The 21,261-nt window shown below is 41.0% G+C and overlaps 1 protein-coding gene across 1 annotated transcript; it reads left to right on the top strand.

Annotated features, from left to right (window-relative positions):
- Nucleotides 1-357: 357 nt before the first annotated feature.
- On the top strand, nucleotides 358-20,429 carry LOC126195253 (leucine-rich repeat-containing protein 40-like). Its single transcript, XM_049933779.1, has 3 exons — nucleotides 358-380; nucleotides 11,613-11,874; nucleotides 19,833-20,429. Exons 1-3 carry the CDS (start codon nucleotides 373-375, stop codon nucleotides 20,268-20,270), a joined length of 708 nt encoding a protein of 235 aa, XP_049789736.1. The 5' UTR covers nucleotides 358-372; the 3' UTR covers nucleotides 20,271-20,429.
- The last annotated feature ends 832 nt before the right edge of the window (nucleotides 20,430-21,261 follow it).

Here is a 21,261-nt window from a genome sequence, read left to right as displayed (position 1 = left end):
CTAGTGTGATTAAATGTGTTGATGTTCTTGATGAATCGCTAGTAAATAAAGTAAATTCTTTAAGAAAAGATTTTGAAAGTAAATTGACGGTTCAAAGAATTTTGGCGACGATATTAATTTTATATGGCAAAGGATCCAAAAAGACGACATTTGACACCCATGATCTGGTGTTACAGTGCCTCCCCGTAAACCGCACAGTATGCTAATACTCATAAAGGCAACAGTTCCTCCTTGGGTGCACGGAGTCCATTTCAAGATATCTGTTTGAAAGTCGTTTGTAATATACATTTAATGAAATAGCGTAAAAAAAATCGATCTTATGGGACCTGAATCGTCAGAGCATATCATGTGTCTGTCAGTCAACAGCCAGAAATGTACAGGTATTTACCTCTCTCAGAACCCAGTTTCGCATGTTACGTAAACTTAACTTGCCTATATTGATCAATTTGTATGCATTGGAAGTGTTTCTTTCTGTTTGTCTGTATTGGAAATGTTTTATTTTCATTCATTCATTTCGTATAGGCCATCTTTGGACTACGTTATTTCAACTGTCTTGCTTTCATCTACATCTACATCTACATGGTTATTCTGCAATTCACACTTAAATGACTGACGAAGGGTTCATCGACCCATTTTCATTCTACTTCTCTGCCATTCCACTCTCGAATAGCGCGTGGGAAAAAGGATCGCCTAAATCTTTCCGTTCGAGCTCTGATTTCTCTTATTTTATTATGATGATCACTTCTTCCTACCTAGGTGGGCGTCAACAAAATATTTTCGCATTAGGAAGAGGAAGTTGGTGATTGAAATTTCGTTAACAGATCTCCCCGCAAAGAAAAGTGCCTTTGTTTCAGTGACTGCCACCCCAACTCGCGTATCGTATCAGTGACACTCTCACCCCTATTGCGCGATTACACGAAACGAGCTGCCCTTCTTTGCACTTTTTCTGTGTCCTCCGTCAATCCTACCTGGCAAGAATCCCACACCACGCAGCAGAGGACGGACAAGTGCTAACAGCTGTTCTGGTTTAGAATTTTTGAATATTTACTTCGTCTTCTTTCCTGAAGGAATCACGGAAAACTGTATTTAGTAACTCCGCTTTAGTGGCACCATCATCGGTAACATTTCCATCGCTATCGAGCAGTGACGGTATTGACTGTTTTTTGCCACTGGTGTACTTTACATATGACCAGAATCTCTTTGGGTTTTCTACCATATTTTGAGACAATGTTTCATCTCGCATTGACGTCCGCACTAAATTTCGAGCTACCGTGAAACTTAGCCAGTCTTGGGGCTTTTGCGTTCTTCTGAATTTGGCACGCTTTTTTCGTTGCTTCTGCAACAGTGTTCTGACGTGTTTTGCGTACCATGGTGGATTAGTCCTGTCTCTTTTTATCTTATGCGGTATGAATCTATCTATTGCTGTCGATACTGTATCTTTGAATTTAAGCCATATCTGGTCTACACTTACATAATTAGCTTGGAAGGAATGGAAACTCTCTCTTAGGAAGGCATCAAGCGAACTTTTATCTGCTGTTTTAAATAGATATATTTTGCATTTGTTTTTAGTGGTTTTGGTTGATATGGTTTTGAGCCTCGCTAAAATGACCTTGTGTTCACTAATCCCTATATCCATCATGACCCACTCTATTAGATCAGGATTACTTGTGGCTAAGAGGTCAAATGCGTTTTCGCAACAATTTACAATTCATGTGGGCTCATGAACAAATTATTCAAAGTAATTCTCAGAGAAAGCATTTAGTACAATTTCGCAACGTGTTTTCTGTCTACCATCGGCTTTGAACATGTATTTTCGACAACAAATCGAATGTAGATTGAAGTCTCCACCAATAATAGCTGTATGAGTGGGGGGCTTTACGTGCTCTGATGTTTGCCCAGTGCTCCCGCATTCGTTGTCGGTGATGCTCCTTCTTCTCCTGGGTCCACGCCATAAGTTTCTCTTTGAGTGGGACACGCTCCAATGTGTCATCATTGGTAATCCCCACTTATTCAAGATCTTTCTCCATCTACACTCCTGGAAATTGAAATAAGAACACCGTGAATTCATTGTCCCAGGAAGGGGAAACTTTATTGACACATTCCTGGGGTCAGATACATCACATGATCACACTGACAGAACCACAGGCACATAGACAAAGGCAACAGAGCATGCACAATGTCGGCACTAGTACAGTGTATATCCACCTTTCGCAGCAATGCAGGCTGCTATTCTCCCATGGAGACGATCGTAGAGATGCTGGATGTAGTCCTGTGGAACGGCTTGCCATGCCATTTCCACCTGGCGCCTCAGTTGGACCAGCGTTCGTGCTGGACGTGCAGACCGCGTGAGACGACGCTTCATCCAGTCCCAAACATGCTCAATGGGGGACAGATCCGGAGATCTTGCTGGCCAGGGTAGTTGACTTACACCTTCTAGAGCACGTTTGGTGGCACGGGACACATGCGGACGTGCATTGTCCTGTTGGAACAGCAAGTTCCCTTGCCGGTCTAGGAATGGTAGAACGATGGATTCGATGACGGTTTGGATGTACCGTGCACTATTCAGTGTCCCCTCGACGATCACCAGTGGTGTACGGCCAGTGTAGGAGATCGCTCCCCACACCATGATGCCGGGTGTTGGCCCTGTGTGCCTCGGTCGTATGCAGTCCTGATTGTGGCGCTCACCTGCACGGCGCCAAACACGCATACGACCATCATTGGCACCAAGGCAGAAGCGACTCTCATCGCTGAAGACGACACGTCTCCATTCGTCCCTCCATTCACGCCTGTCGCGACACCACTGGAGGCGGGCTGCACGATGTTGGGGCGTGAGCGGAAGACGGCCTAACGGTGTGCGGGACCGTAGCCCAGCTTCATGGAGACGGTTGCGAATGGTCCTCGCCGATACCCCAGGAGCAACAGTGTCCCTAATTTGCTGGGAAGTGGCGGTGCGGTCCCCTACGGCACTGCGTAGGATCCTACGGTCTTGGCGTGCATCCGTGCGTCGCTGCGGTCCGGTCCCAGGTCGACGGGCACGTGCACCTTCCGCCGACCACTGGCGACAACATCGATGTACTGTGGAGACCTCACGCCCCACGTGTTGAGCAATTCGGCGGTACGTCCACCCGGCCTCCCGCATGCCCACTATACGCCCTCGCTCAAAGTCCGTCAACTGCACATACGGTTCACGTCCACGCGGTCGCGGCATGCTACCAGTGTTAAAGACTGCGATGGAGCTCCGTATGCCACGGCAAACTGGCTGACACTGACGGCGGCGGTGCACAAATGCTGCGCAGCTAGCGCCATTCGACGGCCAACACCGCGGTTCCTGGTGTGTCCGCTGTGCCGTGCGTGTGATCATTGCTTGTACAGCCCTCTCGCAGTGTCCGGAGCAAGTATGGTGGGTCTGACACACCGGTGTCAATGTGTTCTTTTTTCCATATCCAGGAGTGTATGTGAACCAGGCCCATTTTGTTTTCTTCTCCTGAAAGTAGGTGATCATAGGATTGGTGACTCTTCCAGGGCTCATCTTCTCTATGTGGGAATACAGTTCATGATTATGACGTCATCTATATTCCCCATTTTCTTTGATGGGATCTAAGATCTTTCTCAAAATCTTCCTATCCTTGGCCTAGAGTTATTCGATTAGGGATTTGTTGTTCATTACTAGGCAATGGCAAGGAAACCGTTTCTGAATAAGAGAAATTTGTTAACATCGAGTATAGATTTAAGTGGCGGGAAGTCGTTTCTGAAAGTATTTGTATGGAGTGTAGCCATGTATGGAAGTGAAACATGGACAATAAATAGTTTGGACAAGAATAGAAGCTTTCGAAATGTGGTGCTACAGAAGAATGTTGAAGACTAGGTGGGTAGATCACGTAACCAATGAGAAGGTATTGAATATGATTGGAGAGAAGAGAAGTTTGTGGCACAACTTCCGAAACGCTTTCCTTGCCTTTGCCAGTCTCTACTTCGACCATCATCATTTATTTTGCTCCCCAAATAGCAAAACTCCTTTACTACTTTAAGTGTCACATTTCCTAATCTAATTCCCGCAGCATCACCCGATTTAATTCCACTACAGTCGATTATCTTCGTTTTGCTTTCGTTGGTGTTCATTTTATATCCTCCTTTTAAGACACTGTCCATTCTGTTCAGCTGCTCTTCCAGGTCCTTTGCTGTCTTTGACAGAATTACGATGTCATCGGCGAACCTCAAAGTTTTTATTTCTTTTCCATGGATTTTAATTCCTACTCCGAATTTTTCTTTTGTTTCCTTTACTGTTTGCTCAATATACAGATTGAATAACATCGGGGATAGGCTACAACCCTGTCTCACTCCCTTCCCAACCACTGCTTCCCTTTCATGCCCCTCGACTCTTATCTGGTTTCTGTACAAAATGTAAATAGCCTTTCGCTCCCTGTATTTTAGCCCTGCCATCTTGAGAATTTGAAAGAGAGTATTCTAGTCAACATTGTCAAAAGCTTTCTCTAAGTCTACAAATGCTAGAAACGTAGGTTTGCCTTTTCTTAATCTTTCTTCTAAGATAAGTCGTAAGGTTAGTATTGCCTCACGTGTTCCAACATTTCTACGGAATCCAAACTGATCTTCCCCGAGGTCGGCTTCTACCAGTTTTTCCATTCGTCTGTAAAGAATTCGCGTTAGTATTTTGCAGCTGTGACTTATTAAACTGATAGTTCGGTAATTTTCACATCTGTCAACACCTGCTTTCTTTGGGATTGGAATTATTATATTCTTCTTGAAGTCTGAGGGTATGTCGCCTGTCTCATACATCTTGCTCACCAGGTGGTAGAGTGTTGTCATGACTGGCTCTCCCAAGGCTGTCAGTAGTTCTAATGGAATGTTGTCTACTCCCGGGGCCTTGTTTCGACTCAGGACTTTCAGTGCTCTGTCAAACTCTTCACGCAGTATCTTATCTCCCATTTCGTCTTCATCTACATCCACTTCGATTTCCATAATATTGTCCTCAAGTACATCGCCCTTGTATAAACCCTCTATATACTCCTTCCACCTTTATGCCTTGCTTTGCTTAGAACTGGGTTTCCATCTGAGCTCTTGATATTCATACAAGTGGTTCTCTTTTCTCCAAAGGTCTCTTTAATTTTCCTGTAGGCAGTATCTATCTTACCCCTAGTGATATGCGCCTCTGCATCCTTACATGTGTCCTCTAGCTATCCCTGCTTAGCCATTTTGCACTTTCTGTTGATCTCATTTTTTGAGACGTTTGTATTCCTTTTTGCCCGCTTCATTTGCTGCATTTTTGTATTTTCACCTTTCATCAATTAAATTCAATATATCTTCTATTATCCAAGGATTTCTATTAGCCCTCGTCTTTTTACCTACTTGACCCTATGCTACCTTCATTATTTCATCTCTCAAGCTACCCATTCTTCTTCTACTGTATTTCTTTCCCCCATCCTTGTCCATCGTTCCCTAATGCTCTCCCTGAAGCTTTCTACAACCTCTGGTTCTTTCACTTTATCCAGGTCCCATCTCCATAAATTCCCACCTTTTTGCAGTTTCTTCAGTTTTAATCTACAGCTCGTAACCAATAGATTGTGGTCAGAGTCCACATCTGCCCCTGGAAATGTCTTACAATTTAAAACCTGGCTCCCTAATCTCTGTCTTACCATTATATAATCTATCTGAGACCTTCCAGTATCGCCAGGTTTCTTCCATGTATAGAGCCTCCTTTTATGATTCTTGAACCAAGTGTTAACTATGATTAAGTTATGCTCTGTGCAAAATTCTACCAAGCGGCTTCCTTTCATTCCTTCCTCCCGTTCCATATTCATCTACTACGTTTCCTTATCTTCCTTTTCCTACTACCGAATTTCAATCACCCATGACTATTAAATTTTCGTCTCCCTTCACTATCTGAATAATTTCTTTTAGCTCATCATACATTTCATCAAGCTCTTCGTCATCTGGTGAGCTAGTTGGCATACAAATTTGTACTACTGTGGTAGGCGTGGGCTTCGTATCTAACTTGGCCACAATAATGCGTTCACCATGCTGTTTGTAGTAGCTTACCCGCATTCCTATTTTCCTATTCATTATTAAACCTACTCCTGCATTTGATTTTGTATTTACAACCCTATATTCATCTGACAGGAAGTCTTGTTCCTCCTGCCACGGAAGTTCATTAATTCCCACTATATCCAACTTTAACCTATCCATTTCCCTTTTTAAATTTTCTAACCTACCTGCCCGATTAGGAGATCTGACATTCCACGCTCCGATCCGTAAAACGCCAGTTTTGATTCTCCTGATAACAACGTCCTCCTGAGTAGTCCCCACCCGGAGATTCGAATGGGGGACTATTTTACTCCGGAACATTTTACCCAAGAGGACGCCATCATCATTTAACCATACCGTAAAGCTGCATGCCCTAGGGAAAAATTACGGCTGTAGTTTCCCCTTGCTTTCAGCCGTTCGCAGTAACAGCACAGCAAGGCCGCTTTGGTTAGTTTTACAAGGCCAGATCAGTCAGTCATCCAGACTGTTGCCCCTGCAACTATTGAAAAGGCTGCTGCCCCTCTTCAGGAACCACATGTTTGTCTGGCCTCTCAACAGATACCCCTCCGTTGTGGTTGCACCTACGGTACGGCTATCTGTATCGCTGAGGCACGCAAGCCTCCCCACCATGGTCCATTAGGGGGGGGGGGGATGTTTCTCCTCTAAATTTCACTTTTGAGGATGTGTTGGTCAGTGTTTGCTGGATTATCGCTTTGGTCTTCTTGTCTAGGCCAAGTTCTTCTTGAATTCTGATCGGGGTTTTACGATCAATCGAGTCGTATGCCTTTATGAAATCCACAAAGGTCACAACAAAATTTTTATTCCTGAGCTTGCGATGCCACTATCCAAATGTACTGTAATATTTTAGTCCTTGTGGCATCGGACGTCTGGAAAGCGGCTATCGCGTGTAATAAGCCTGAATAGCTTTTCTATGTAATTCAGGCTACTACACGGAATTACTGAATAAATATTGGCGATGGCGTACAAGAAATCGAATGTTAAATGAATTCTGATTTTCATTAACAAACATAACCTCTTTGAAGTGACTGAACAGAATGCACTAACTGGTGTACGTTAATCACGCCTAGCAGGCGAACAACATTTACGTAACACAACATACACATATATGATAAACACTTGAACTTGTTGTGAGTTAGATTGATCCACACCAACTGTCAGTAATGATTTTAATGTTACAGAATTTGCATTGTACTGAAGGTACAATGAGTACTGTGGTGGCAAATAATTCTTTAATCGAATAATCAATGAACGCTATAGAACTGATGGTTACTAGAGTTGTTAAAAACATTACTTTAGAATCATTTTGTTCTAATGAAACTGAATGAGTTTTTACGTTGATAATGTACTGAAAAGCCACCACATCGAGTTGAACTGTAATTAATGTGGCACAGTACCTGGCGTCTTCTATCAGTTGTATAATCCGGCGTTTGTTGGAAATTTTCGGCGTTAACTCCGATTATATCCTCTTGTTGCATTAATACGCCGATACTCACGTAATATAGCCTTTTTACTGGTATTGCTTAACACACAGTGATGGATTTGGGATAATAACGAACTATTCTTTGTAAATAATTGATGACACTCGTGGAATGCACTTTGAATCACAAACTTATTATTTCACTCAGACATTACACTGTAGAGAACTTGACTTGATAAATAGATAAACTGGTTCACTACGGATAAATGTACTTGTTATGGCGGCGACATAAAATGCACTGTTCATAAAAACACTGTCGTATGATAACTACTAGTTTGTTGTTTGTGCTGACGTGAGCTCATCAATGGATCTCATATGGTAGTAAGATCACATTGCAATATTATCTGCAGACACTGGTCACTTTATACCTTGCTGCTGGTCGCTGCAGTCCGTCGTAAATTAGCAGACTTCCACAAGGCATGCCATGTGCTTTTTAAGCGGGAACAGCAACTATATCGCTCACAAGCCGTCTCCGTCGAAATATTGCATCCTGCAAGCCTTATTGTTCATTTGACTTGCTGACACACCATAAATCCAGTTCGTGTTTGTTGTAATCTCACTTTTAACTGTCTATAAGCAACGTTACCGTACCTTACTTAAACCGTCACTTTCGCGCCGCGTAATCTCTGTTCTGCATCTGAACAGAACACACCTCTCTCTACTGCCAAATTCACGTGCTAACGTGCATATATATATATATATATATATATATATATATATATATATATATATATATATATATATATATATATATATAAATTAATATTAAACATAATCTCACTTTTCACAAATTCAGATTTCTTCAATCGTAATGTCATTCCTCCTTTATGCAATGCATAAACACCTCTCTCAATATAGTACAATATTCCTTCCAACTTTTGGTAGCTATGAGTATATCGTCCACATGCACTGTAATTTTGCTACTCAACTCCTTTCCTAATACTTTGTCTAGAGCCTATATAAATATGGATACTGAAATATTCAGACCAAATGGTACCACGCAATATTGGTAACATTTTCCTCCAAATAAGAAATCTGTATATTTTCTATGCTCCTTTGCCAGGTCTATTTGCCAATATCCCGCTGTTAAATCGAGACTACATAAGTATTTAATCCCATTAAAATTTTGTATTATATCATCTAAACCGTCTGGTTTGTCACACTCTCTTTCTATTATTGAATTTAGCTTCCTGGCATCCAGTACAACTCGAATTCCACCATCCTTTTTCTGTACACACATAATCGGATTATTATAATTGCTATTACATCTTTCTATTACTCCCAGGCTTTCCATCCTGTCCAATTCAGCGGCTACTGCCTTCCTCTTTGCTATAGCTATATCAAATGGTCTTCTATAAAATGGTTCATGAGGTTTAATGTTTAACCTACATTCAGAATCGATTACTCTTCCTGGTTCCTCAGAAAACACCTGTTCGTTTTCTACTAACAGATTAAACAGCTCCTCCTTTTGTTGTTCATCAATACCGTCCACTTCACTCACCTGATGGAACACCATATTATTGTCTAACCATAGATTCTCACTTTCACCAACATTTCCTTCCTCCCACTCTTCACAACATTCCACTACTGACCCACTATTTTGAGACAAACTAATGATTCCCTCTCATCTACCATTGTCCTGCAAAATTCACTGTATATTCTGTACGCAAATATTTAAACAGCATCAGCCCTTGGTCACAATTAATTATTACTTGATTTTCCATCATCCAATCTGAACCTATAATCATATTTATACTTAAATTAGGAATAACTAAAAACACAATTTCCATCTTACAATTGCCCATTTTGAAAGACAAATACACTTGTTTCTTCACAGGTTTACTTCCCTGTGGCACCTACTATCTTGTGTCCAGACACAGACATTTCTGGAATCTCATATTTACTACTAATATGTTTCCACAAGGACTCAGAAATACGACTTATCTCACTACCTGTATCTAATAATGCATATCACTTACATCATACAACTGTACACTTATTAAGGGTTGGCCTAACCTAATTGATGACTCATCTTCCTCTTCTCTTAGCAAATCCTGTTCAATTGCCTCATTAGTCCAATCTGCTAACATTCCTTGCACTAACTTATCACTATACTTATCAGGTGGTTCCTTTTACCTCTCTGTGACAAACTCTCTCTGGGGTATTTTTCTGTTTGTCTCTCCTACTGTGTTTTGACGCATTTCTATTGAGGAATTTTCATTATCACCTATCACACTTTCATCATCTTGGCAATGATCCCTACAATTGCCTCTTTTGACAAGGTAAACTTGTGTTTCCCTTTCAGCACGGGTAGGATACTCTCTTTCACTTAGTTCTGCTCTTCGGGTACCTTATAACCTCTCATGTTTTCGACTAGGTTCACCTACTATCACCATATCACATTTACCATTAAACACTTGCCCCTCTACACTAATGATTTCATTACCGATGTCTACCAAACTGTTACCTTCCTGGTCACTCTTTGAATTATTTCCTTTGAAACACTCTCCTTGCAAATTATGCTCCATCTGTCTACTCACACTACACAGTAGTAGCACCCCTCTCCATTATCTCCTCATCACTCTCGTCACTACTAGTTTCCTCATCACTGTGACTACTGGTACTACTTACTGATTCCTCCTCCATTTCACTACATATTTCGGGAATATCTTCAATATTCTCCTCTATTTCAATTCTACCCCTTCCTTCAACTTTCTCGTACCTACTATGAGTATCCTCTCCTAGCTCCCTCTCATACTCTATTAATCCTGTACCTAACCCATGTAAGTCATTTACCCAGTGATCATATCCTTCCTCACCACTAGTATTATTGAGAGACTTACTCTCAATAACTACACTTCCTACTTCTTTTCCAGTACTACCATTGATCATCTTTCCTATATTTCTGCAAGTACCACCCTTTTCCCTTTTGGGTATCCCTTCTTTAATATTAGTTATGCTATTATGTTCATTTGTTGGCAAGGTATCATCTATGTCTACTTGATAGGCTTTCCTTAGCTTGTAATACGTATCTAGTTCCTTCTTTCTACAAAATCCAGTTAAACCTTGTACCCATTTTAATTTAGAGTCACATTCTCTCTTCCCCCATTGCTTCTTATCTTTCTCACACCAAGTATGATATTCATTCTGTTCACTCTTTTTGCAATAGTTTACTTTCCGTCTATTATATTGCCTATTATTATTGTAATTCTTACTTTGGTGATAACGTTTTGGTTCCTATTACCCTGTTGTTGGGGCCTACCCCCACATTCCGCTCCAGTTCGGCCCTCTACTGTGGCGGTTCTTCGTTTTCCGACTGCGGTCTACCATTGTAGTTACCTCTACCACCAAAACCTCTTCCACCTCTTCTACCTCTATTAGTCCTCACTGCTCTCACTCCATATTGCTGTCTCTGGTCATTCCTGTCATTATTACCGTAACCGTACCGTACTTAAACCGTCACTTTCGCGCCGCGTAATCTCTGTTCTGCATCTGAACAGAAAACATCTCTCTCTACTGCCAAATTCACGTGCCAACGTGCATATATATACTAATATAAACTAACATTAAATTAATATTTTACTATATGTAATAATATTATCCTAGTTTAACACTTCTTTATTTCGTCGTCCGAGCACATCACTATTCAGATACTGTCTTACTCGTAGCGCTATTTCATTTGACTGCCGCCAGGCGGAAGCACCTGTGCTTTTGTTTGTGCAACTATCCAACACATGGCATGAGCGTTCACTTATTCAACTGCTGCACCTTGGTTATGCTTCGTTGTGGCATTACAAGTTTCAGGTACGAAAGGAAGAATTTGAGATCAATTATCTGTTCGACGCATGATCGCCCCTTCCTGAAACCTTCTTGATACTCTTCAGCTGTGGGTGTGACTGTTCTTCTGTCCTAGTTTGCAGAGCTTTCGACAGAATCTTATAGTTTGATGATATGAGAGAGATACCATGATAGTTTTACTTTGTTTTTTATTTTATTATTTGTTTTTACAATTGGATTTATATGGCTGAAATAATGGAACTGAATAACAAGTAACTGCTGGGCATGGTGGTTGCAGGATGCTAGCTGCGCAGAGGACCGCTCTGCTACTGCTAGTCTTCCTCGTCGCTTCTGCTGCCAGCTCCACGTTTCCAGTGAACTGCGACTTTTCACGTGATGGCAGTGAGGCTGTCTGCATTGGCTGGTGCCCTTTGTACATCAGCAAAAATGTAACGACTCTTCGCTGCCAGCACAATGGCTGGAGAATTATAAATGGTACTCGGCTTCATCGTTTCGCCCACCTGATCTCTCTGGACCTCTCATTCGGACGCATATCACAGGTAGCTGCTCATAGTTTAAGTCACCTGCTACAAGTACGAACGTAGCTGGGTTTAATATCATTTTACATTTAAATTCACAAGATCTCTTAGAGTTCACATTAAGGAGGTTCTCTAATGTTTTCTGTTAAGTCACGAAGAAAGCTATTCATATTATCTGAAATTTTGAACAGGCCGATTAATTAATCTCTCATTGCTGGTTTCTTTAGATGGGTTGTAGTATTAGATTCATTAAAAATCTCCATTCTTCGTTTTGCATCTCTCTCTTGTCGTAATTCTACTAGTAGTCGTCAGAAGTACCCTTTGTTACTGGAATCTCTTTCAATGTTATGGGCTGTATATTCATCGAAGTTGATTACCAAACATACACCATTTCTAGATTACATAAAACAATTCTGTTGCTCCTTAGCTTGTAGTACCCTCGATAGACGATCTTCTGCTTATGAATGACAAAATTTGGATGTTCAGACAATTAGTTGATGTAAATAGGGATGAGTCACCCTCATTCTACCAACGGCCTTCTCAAAGTGGGCGGAGGAGCGGACAGAGGTTCAACAACAGAGGTTGGAACAACTTAAACCTAACTAACCTAAGGACATCTAACACATCCATGCCCGAGGCAGGATTCGAACCTACAACCGTAGTGGTCGCGCGGTTCCAGACTGAAGCGCCTAGAACCGCTCGGCCACCCCGACCAGCCGGACAGAGGTCTTGGGGTGGGAAACTGCCCCTAAAGGCAGAACAATCAGCAATGATCAACAGCATGAGGATGCAGAAGGCAATGAAAACCATTGCAGTAAAGGCAGATCACGTGTATGCACAAGCCATGTAATTGAAAAAATTGGCGAAAAATTCCGGAATAGTCCCTCATTCGGATGGCCAGGAGGGGACTGCCAAGGGGAAGGCGACAATGAGAAAAAGACTGACTAACCAACGAAAGGATAACGTTCTACGAGTCAGGGCATGAAATGTCAGAAGCTTGAACGTGATAGGGAAGCTAGAAAATTTGAAAAATCGAAATGCAAAGGCTCAGTCTACCCACAGTAGTGGTCATTTTACTGAAACGGAAGGAAGACAAGGATTTGTGGTCAGATGAGTATAGGGTAACATCAACAGCAGCAAAAAATGGTATAACGGGAGTAGGATTCGGTATGAATAGAAAGGTAGGGCAGAGAGTACGTTACTGTGAAGAGTTCAGTGATAGGATTGTTCTTATCACAATCGACAGTAAACCAGCACCGACAACGATAGTTCAGGTATACATGCCGACGTCGCAAGCTGTAGATGAAAACAAAGCGAAAGTATATGAGAATGCTGAATCACAGAAGCTGGAAAGACTGGTAAATGCGAAGAAACAAGTGGTAACACAGGAAACACTTGAGTTGATCGATGAAAGAAGGAAGTACAAAAATGTTCGGGGAAATACAGGAATTCAGAAATACAAGTCCATGACGAATGAAATCAGTAGGAAGAGCAGGGAAGCTAAGACGAAATGGTAGCACGAAAAATGTGAGGAAATCGAAAAAGAAATGCTTTCCGGAAGGACTGACTCAGCATACGTGAAAGTTAAAACAACCTTCTGTGAAATTGAAAGCAAGGGTGGTAACATGAAGAGTGCAACGGGAATTCCATTGTTAAATTAAGAGGAGATAGAGGATAGGTGAAAGTGTACACTGAAGGCCTCTATCAGGGGGAAGATTTGTCTGATGTGTTAGAAGAAGAAGAAACAGGAGTCGACTTAGAAGAGATAGGGAAGCCAGTATTAGAATCATAATTTAAGAGAGCTTTGCAGGACTTAAGATCAAATAAAGCAAAAGAGATAGAATTTCTAAAATCATTGGGGTAAGTGGCAACAAAACGACTATTCACGTTGCTGTGTAGAATTTATGAGTCTGGCGACATACTATCTGACTTTCGGAAAAATATCATCCACACAATTACGAAGACTACGAGAGCTGACAAGTCCGAGAATTATCGCACAATCAGCTTAACAGCTCGTGCTTCTATGTTGCTGAAGAGAATAATATACAGAACAACGGAAAAGAAAACTGAGGATCTGTCAGATGACGATCAGTTTGGCTTTATGAAAGGCAAAGGCACCGGAGAAGCGGTTCTGACGTTGCGGTTGGTAATGGAAGCAAGACCAGAGAGAATCAAGACACGTTCATAGGGTTTGTGATCTGGACAATGTGTTCGACAATGTAACATGGTGCAAGATGTTGGAAATTTGAAAAAAATAAGAGTAAACTATAGGGAGGGACGGGTAATATGCAATATGTACAAGAGCCAAGAGGGAATAATAATAGTGGACAACCTAGAACGAAGTGCTGGGATTAAGAAGGGTGTAAGACAGGGATTTAATCCTTCGCCCCTAGTGTTCAATCTGTACATCAAAGAATCAAATAAAAGAAACGTTGAGAAATGGGTTTAAAATTGAAGGTGGAAGGAAATCAATGATATGACTCGCTGATGACATTACTATCCTGAGTGAAAGTCAAGAAGAATTACGGGATCTGCTGAATGGAATGAACAGTGTGATGAGTACAGAACAGAGAAAGAGAGTAAACAGAAGAAAGGCGAAAGTAATGATAAGTATCAGAAATGAGAACAGTTAGGAACATATCATCAGGACTTACGTCTACGAAGCTGATGAAGTTCTGGAATTCTACTACCTAGGCAGCAAAGTAACCAATGACGAATGGAACAAGGAGGACATCAAAAAAGTAAACTGTACATTATACTTTCTGTTTACACATTGTGTCTCAGATTCGAAGAGTTTTGCAGATTCGAAGAGTTTTGCTCTCATTCCTCTGATCTCTGTAATAATCTCCCCTGGTAATGCATCTTTCATTAAACCCACTTTCTTTTTATTGACACATGGGACGTTATAAATACTATTATAGGGGTAAGTCGAAGTGACAGATCACCTGTACACACCACTTTTATTAACCCTGTGCTTACCAGAAAATCCGTATCACGTTGTCTGCAACACGGGCCTCTCAGTCCCGTGTTGTTTAAATTGACATAAACTGAAACTATTTTGACTCTTTTTGATGTGAAAGACTTTCGAATTATATATACTTCTAAAATAGTTGTATTTATTTAAAATTTGCATTAAAAACACACAGTTTTATATTTTGCTGGTGGCTTTTATTTTTATTGTCTACAGACAATAGCAGAATGTTCCAAGCATGCAAATTTTGTGCACTTTTAATATGCTGTTTGACTTTTTCTATCTTTCTTCTCTACACAATAAGCACTTTTTCTCCTTTTCTTAGATTGTGGTTTCACTGCCCTTCCTGGATCCGTTGCTACTAATGAAGTCATTGACTTCTTTACCCTGCTAGTTGCTTTCCCAAACTGATGATGAAAGTCTGACGTCACACTTTTTATTACAACCAAGCATGATCTAAATTATGTATGAATTCATTACACTTACATCGATCACTTTGGAGAAAGCCACCAATGGCCAGCGCCTTGTTTTTCTCTTTCCACTGTAACATCGCGTCTTCTGGTCCATGTTGTCAACGCCGTCCTTTGTGGCACTGTATGTCATTATAACTACGAGCTTCTTTTCTTGTGATGACGGTACCGTTGGCTGGACATGAAGAGTGCTATGATCGGTAACAACTTTGTTTTTCTTAGGAACAACAGAATCTATCATCATAGCTGGTTGAAAACCAAATGATATAACAGTACACTTTATATCTTTTAGGTGTAAAAATATCAGCAGGCAGTTCACTTTTGTTTTTTTCGCATAGTACCAACTACTGTCAGACCCTGTGACAGCAAATAAAGAGCTAAATCGTGAGATGTAAAAAAATTATCACAGGGATATTACGTCCAGATTCTTAAAGTTCAATAACCAGGGTTTTCACAAAATTTTCTGCAAATCGCACGGCTTTGGTTCGTTCCTCCTTCCCCAAATACACTTTCATCTTCCAGCGCCGGCCGCGGTGGTCTCGCGGTTCTAGGCGCGCAGTCCGGAACCGTGCGACTGCTACAGTCGCAGGTTCGAATCCTGCCTGGGGCATGGATGTGTGTGATGTCCTTAGGTTAGTTAGGTTTAAGTAGTTCTAAGTTCTAGGGGACTAATGACCACAGCAGTTGAGTCCCATAGTGCTCAGAGCCATTTGAACCATTTGAATCTTCCAGCAATAGCTTGTTACAAGGTCACAAATTGCCCAGAACTCTAATTCGTATCCACCAGATTTTGAGGTATGTATTGTCGAAATACACAACGTCCTCGATATGTGACCAACTGTTCATCCGTGGTCATGCACCATCTTGGAATGTACGTATCCTTAAGTGTAATTTCCTACATCTCAAAAACTTCTCTAAATGGTTCCAATGTGTCACCTGACTTATATTCACGTCGGGCTGCTGCATCACCAAAGCATATCACCCTCAGAATAGCACGGAAGCGCTTGCGAGAAATAATTTCATTGAACAGTGGTCAGCCATTCTCAACACTCCAGAGCTGACTGATCTCTTCATTTTTTGATTTGTAACCTCCAGTCAGGATCAGAGCAGCAAGATACTTTTTCATTTCATGCGTATCTATGTCAACCCAGTCCTCATAAACTGTTCGACCTTTCTTATTGGTTCACATACACATTTTGTCCATCAGGGGTACACGAGAGAACAACATAAAACCAGATTTGTCATTATCACGGCTACTAATCAAATAACTTGGAGGTATCTGGCCTTCTTTCTGTGCATCCTTTTGGCTCCGCCTACTAGAAATTCCAACTTGAGGAGCTGTAGCCCATATTTTATTTCCATTACGACAAAGCAATAAGTCACACTCAACAGAATTTGCACTAAATTATTCATCTGCGTAATATTTTCAGTTTGTATTACAGACAACTGTTATGAAATAATATACAAGAATAAACAAGTTCTTATCATAAGGAGGACAGTTGAACAGTGAAAGAATAACAGCGCGAGTCGACAATGGCACATGCCGTAGCAGATGCTGCGCGGCCAGATATCTCGTTGAAAAATTGCTTCTAATCGCACTGACCCGCACCAACAATTTAATATAATTCCATAGGTAAATTTTTATAGTTGTTTTTCCAAAATTATGACTAACTTGACAAAATAGGGAAAAAATCACAAAATTTCATTAAAATAAAATCTGTAGTTACTAATACAAAAGATATTAAACATCGCAGACGGGCCTCTGTGACACGACGCTAGGGAAAGGATTAACATCATAAATATTTGAGGAAGTTATACGGTATGTTAGTCTTTCTACGTCTATGGAGAACACTGTAATATTTTTTATCTGGAATTTTTCAGTTTGTGCGTGTAATAGAAATCCGCAAGCAACGCCTTAGAAGTAACTAAAATAGACTACCTGCAAGTATAGGTTTATGAAAAATAAACTTTAAGTCTTCTTAACCCCGCTGTTGTGTTCGGATCTATGAACGTAAGACCAGAAAAGGCTTTAAATTTCTTTTCTCAGGATTTAGATAACAAGATAACTTGAAAATGAATGTTTGCATGAGAAGTAGGTTTAAAATTATTTAAGTGGCTTGGCCATAAACCGTAATAGTGATATATTTCACATTCTGGTCATAATGACCCAATATCAATATCATTACTCCAATGTCAAATATTTTTTAGTTTTTTCTTTTACTTTATGGTAATAGCCATTTTTGTCGTTCCAACGAACTTTGAACAATCATCAAAGCCTCTGTGTTTGCATCTATGGGCTCTTTTCTTGATTCTTCCATGAAATTGATTCACATTTTTCAATTATTCGCACCTTTATTGTTTCTCGCATCTTTATTGTGTCTGTTCAATTTCAGTTGTGACACCATGGAAATTCACTGACTGAATATGTGTCTAAGGGATTAATAAATTCCTCAATAGATGAAAGTACGCTTCCAGCAGAATAAGCGACGTAAGATCTACATTTGGACTAGTATTGTGTACAGCACTTCAAAATGAAATAATAGAAATGCCAAATTTTGAGGGGTGACGAGTTTATTCTCAAGAATGGACAAACGTGATGATCCTATATTTCATTTGTACTTAGGCCTCTTATTCCTTGTGGGTGTATATCGATTTAAAATCAGTTTCTGGCATAAGGATACTGATCGGAACACATTTCGAGCAACCGCGTTGCATGAAATTTCTGTTGGCTATCGTTTGTCCTGCAATTTGCTAAGATATCCACCACAAAAGCAGGAAGACATACTTATAAATTTTTATAATTCGTAGGATTTGGGAGAAGTCGGTAGAAGTCCTACCTAAATTCTGTAATCCTCGATAAAACGTTGCCGTCGACGGAGAGTTAGGAGAATTTAGAGGTTGATGTCCTAAGTAAACCGACCAAGTATGGGATCAAAATACTAACTAACTAACTAAATACAGTAAATCTTTATATATACTGAAAGCCCAAACTAATAAGGAAACAAGTGAGGAGTAACACCACTAAAAGATATGAGAATGAGGGAGATTGCTTATCTCACTTCTGAGTTTGCTAGGTCAAAATATAACATGTGATAACTTTTTTACATCATAAAATTGGGGCAGCTGCTTCTTAAAAGAGTATTAACGATGCTGGAAACTACAAGCAGAAATATGTCTAAGCTTCCACAAAATTTGACAAACAAGGAGATATATAGCTCTTCGTTTTAGTTCACGAGTGACAGTACAGCGGTCAGTTACATTCCTACGAGAAATAAGAATGTTGTACCAATGGTCACCCTCAGTCGTGATAGTTAAATCACTGACCGGCCTGATAATAAGCCAAAAATGATCCTGGATTATAATTCAACGAAAGGGGCTGTAGACACATTTGGTCATCTAGCAGGAAAAAAAAAACTATAGGTAGCCCTTGATACTTTTCCATAATATTCTCGAGCTTTCTGCTTTTAACGTATACGATTTGAGGACTTCGAGTGACCCTAATTAGAATGTATGAATATTGACTAGAAGGAGAATGTGTTTTGCGGGACAGGATGAAACACTGGCAGTGGAACACATTGTGTCAATGATGCATTTCCCAAAAACAGAAAAATATCTGAGATTAGTCCAAAAGCTTGAATGTAAGTTAAGTGTGTCAGAATCAGAAACCTCAAAGGCTACATAATGTGCGCGTTGTAAAATTTTGGAAATTTGTGGTAAATTCCTATGGGACCAAACTGCTGAGATCATTGGTCCCTAGGCTTACAGACTACGTAATACAACTTCTAACTTACGCTACGGACAACACACATGCACACCCGTGGGAGGATTCGAACCTCAGACGCAGGGAGCCGCGCGAACCGTGGCAAGGCGCCTCACACCGCGAGGGTAGCCGAGCGGCTGTGCGCGTTGCAACTTCTGTTTAACAAGCAGATTATGAAACAAACGTATTGTGTGGAAAAAGTAATAAACATTTTAGAAAAACACGAGATAGTACGGGTGCAACAAGATTCCCCTAAACTGAACGTTTTTTGTGCCACATCCCGGCGGAAAGTTTATGGGCCGTTCTTTTTCGGTGGAGCAACTGTAACTGGTGTTTCCGATGTTCCTCAGCTGGAAGAAACTGACCATAGAACTTTGTTTGGCAGCAAGATGTCACCTCCACGTTCGACCGATCAGACGTCATGTGCATTTTACCTTTGGGGGTTCATAAATGATCATATTCGTGTGCGTCCGCTACCAGCTCATTTGACGAACTTAAGAAACAGTAATGAAGCAGTTGTTGCAACAGTGCTCTAGACAGGATGACCAAGATTTCGGAAAAACTCTCCTGTCGACTCGACGTAATGCTGTGCGACGAATGGTGCTCACATTCAACACTTGTATGAAAGATGCTAAGGATATTAAAACCCTGACAGTCAGTTTCAAACCCCCCTATAAACATTACATCTAAATTTTTTCCCTTAATGTTCTTTTAGTGTCTTGCACTTTTATTTTGCTTGTTCAATTTAACTAATTTTATTTTTCATTTTCTTTCGTAGATACTGCCTGACAGTTTCCAGCGGATGAAAGAACTTCAGCATCTCGACCTGTCCAACAATATGTTGAGTGCCCTTTCTTCCGACTTGAGTGAGCTGCCAAAGCTTCTCTCTCTGAACCTGTCTGGAAACCCGCTGACGCTGCCTTCCAGGGAGCCGTTCCTCGTCTCCAGTTCGCTGGACGCTCTTGACGTCTCTAGCTGCAGCCTCACTGACCTGTGGGAACACTCGTTTGGCAAACTACCGAATCTGAGTGAGCTGCGGATTCGAAACAACCCGGACCTGGAGATCAACGGATGTCCATTTGTTGACAACATTAAACTAATCGTCATCGACGGCGAAAAAGAAGTCATCCCAAAATTAAAAACCGTTTGCCAGTACAATAATTCATCTAACCCCATGCCCCATCAATGGAAGAAAGCAATAAAACATTGGCCGTAAGCAAGTCTTCTGCTGATACAATATCTTCTAAACGGTTTTTTGTGTATATCACTGCATGCATTTTTCTACTTTTTTTACTGGTTTGACTTTGTGCTAATTAAACATAACAATGGCCACAAAACCAACATTATTACATTAAATGAATATCAGTGAAGTTAAGGATCACAATGTATTCTAATTTCATACAGCTACATTGATCGTAACGTGTCTTTCTTTCCGTTGAAACACAAAAATAGTTTTACAGGTAGTGATTCTGCTTTACTTCCGGCATAAGAAGTCAGCCTCATTCTGCCAACGGCCTTTTCAAAGAGGGCGGAGGAGCGGATAGAGGTTCAGGGCACCCTCTTGTCCTAGGGGTGGGAAATTGCCCCTAAAGGCGGAAGAATCAGCAATCATCAACGACATGAGGATGCAGAAGGCAATGGAAACCACTGCATTAAAGACACGTAACGTGTATCCACAGGACATGTGGCCTGTAATTGAAGAAGTGTCATGATGATCGCTCCATTGGCAAAAGATTCCGGAATAGTCCCCCATTCGGATCTCCGGGAGGTGACTGCCAAGGGGGAGGTTACCATTGGAAAAAGATTGAATAATCTACGAAAGGATAACGTTCTACGAGTCGGGGCGTGGAATGTCAGAAGCTTGAACGTGGTAGGGAAACTAGAAAATCTGAAAAGGGAAATGCAAAGGCTCAATCTAGATATAGTAGGGGTCAGTGAAGTTAAGTGGAAGGAAGACAAGGGTTTGTGGTCAGATGAGTATCGGGTAATATCAACAGCAGCAGAAAATGGTATAACAGGTGTAGGATTCGTTATGAATAGGAAGGTAGGGCAGAGGGTGTGTTACTGTGAACAGTTCAGTGACCGGGTTGTTCTACACAGAATCGACAGCAGACCAACACCGACAACGATAGTTCAGGCATACATGCCAACGTCGCAAGCTGAAGATTAACAGATAGAGAAAGTGCATGAGGATATTGAAAGGGTAA

This window comes from Schistocerca nitens, chromosome 7, assembly GCF_023898315.1.
Source record: "Schistocerca nitens isolate TAMUIC-IGC-003100 chromosome 7, iqSchNite1.1, whole genome shotgun sequence".
In the NCBI taxonomy this organism is placed as follows: domain Eukaryota; kingdom Metazoa; phylum Arthropoda; class Insecta; order Orthoptera; family Acrididae; genus Schistocerca; species Schistocerca nitens.
Note: the sequence above shows the minus strand (reverse complement) of the source record. Positions and strands in the feature narration are given on the sequence as shown.

Coding starts and splice junctions, on each gene's coding strand:
- LOC126195253 (XM_049933779.1), top strand. Junction 11,875..19,832: donor CATTCGGACGCATATCACAG/GTAGCTGCTCAT, acceptor TTTCTTTCGTAG/ATACTGCCTGACAGTTTCCA.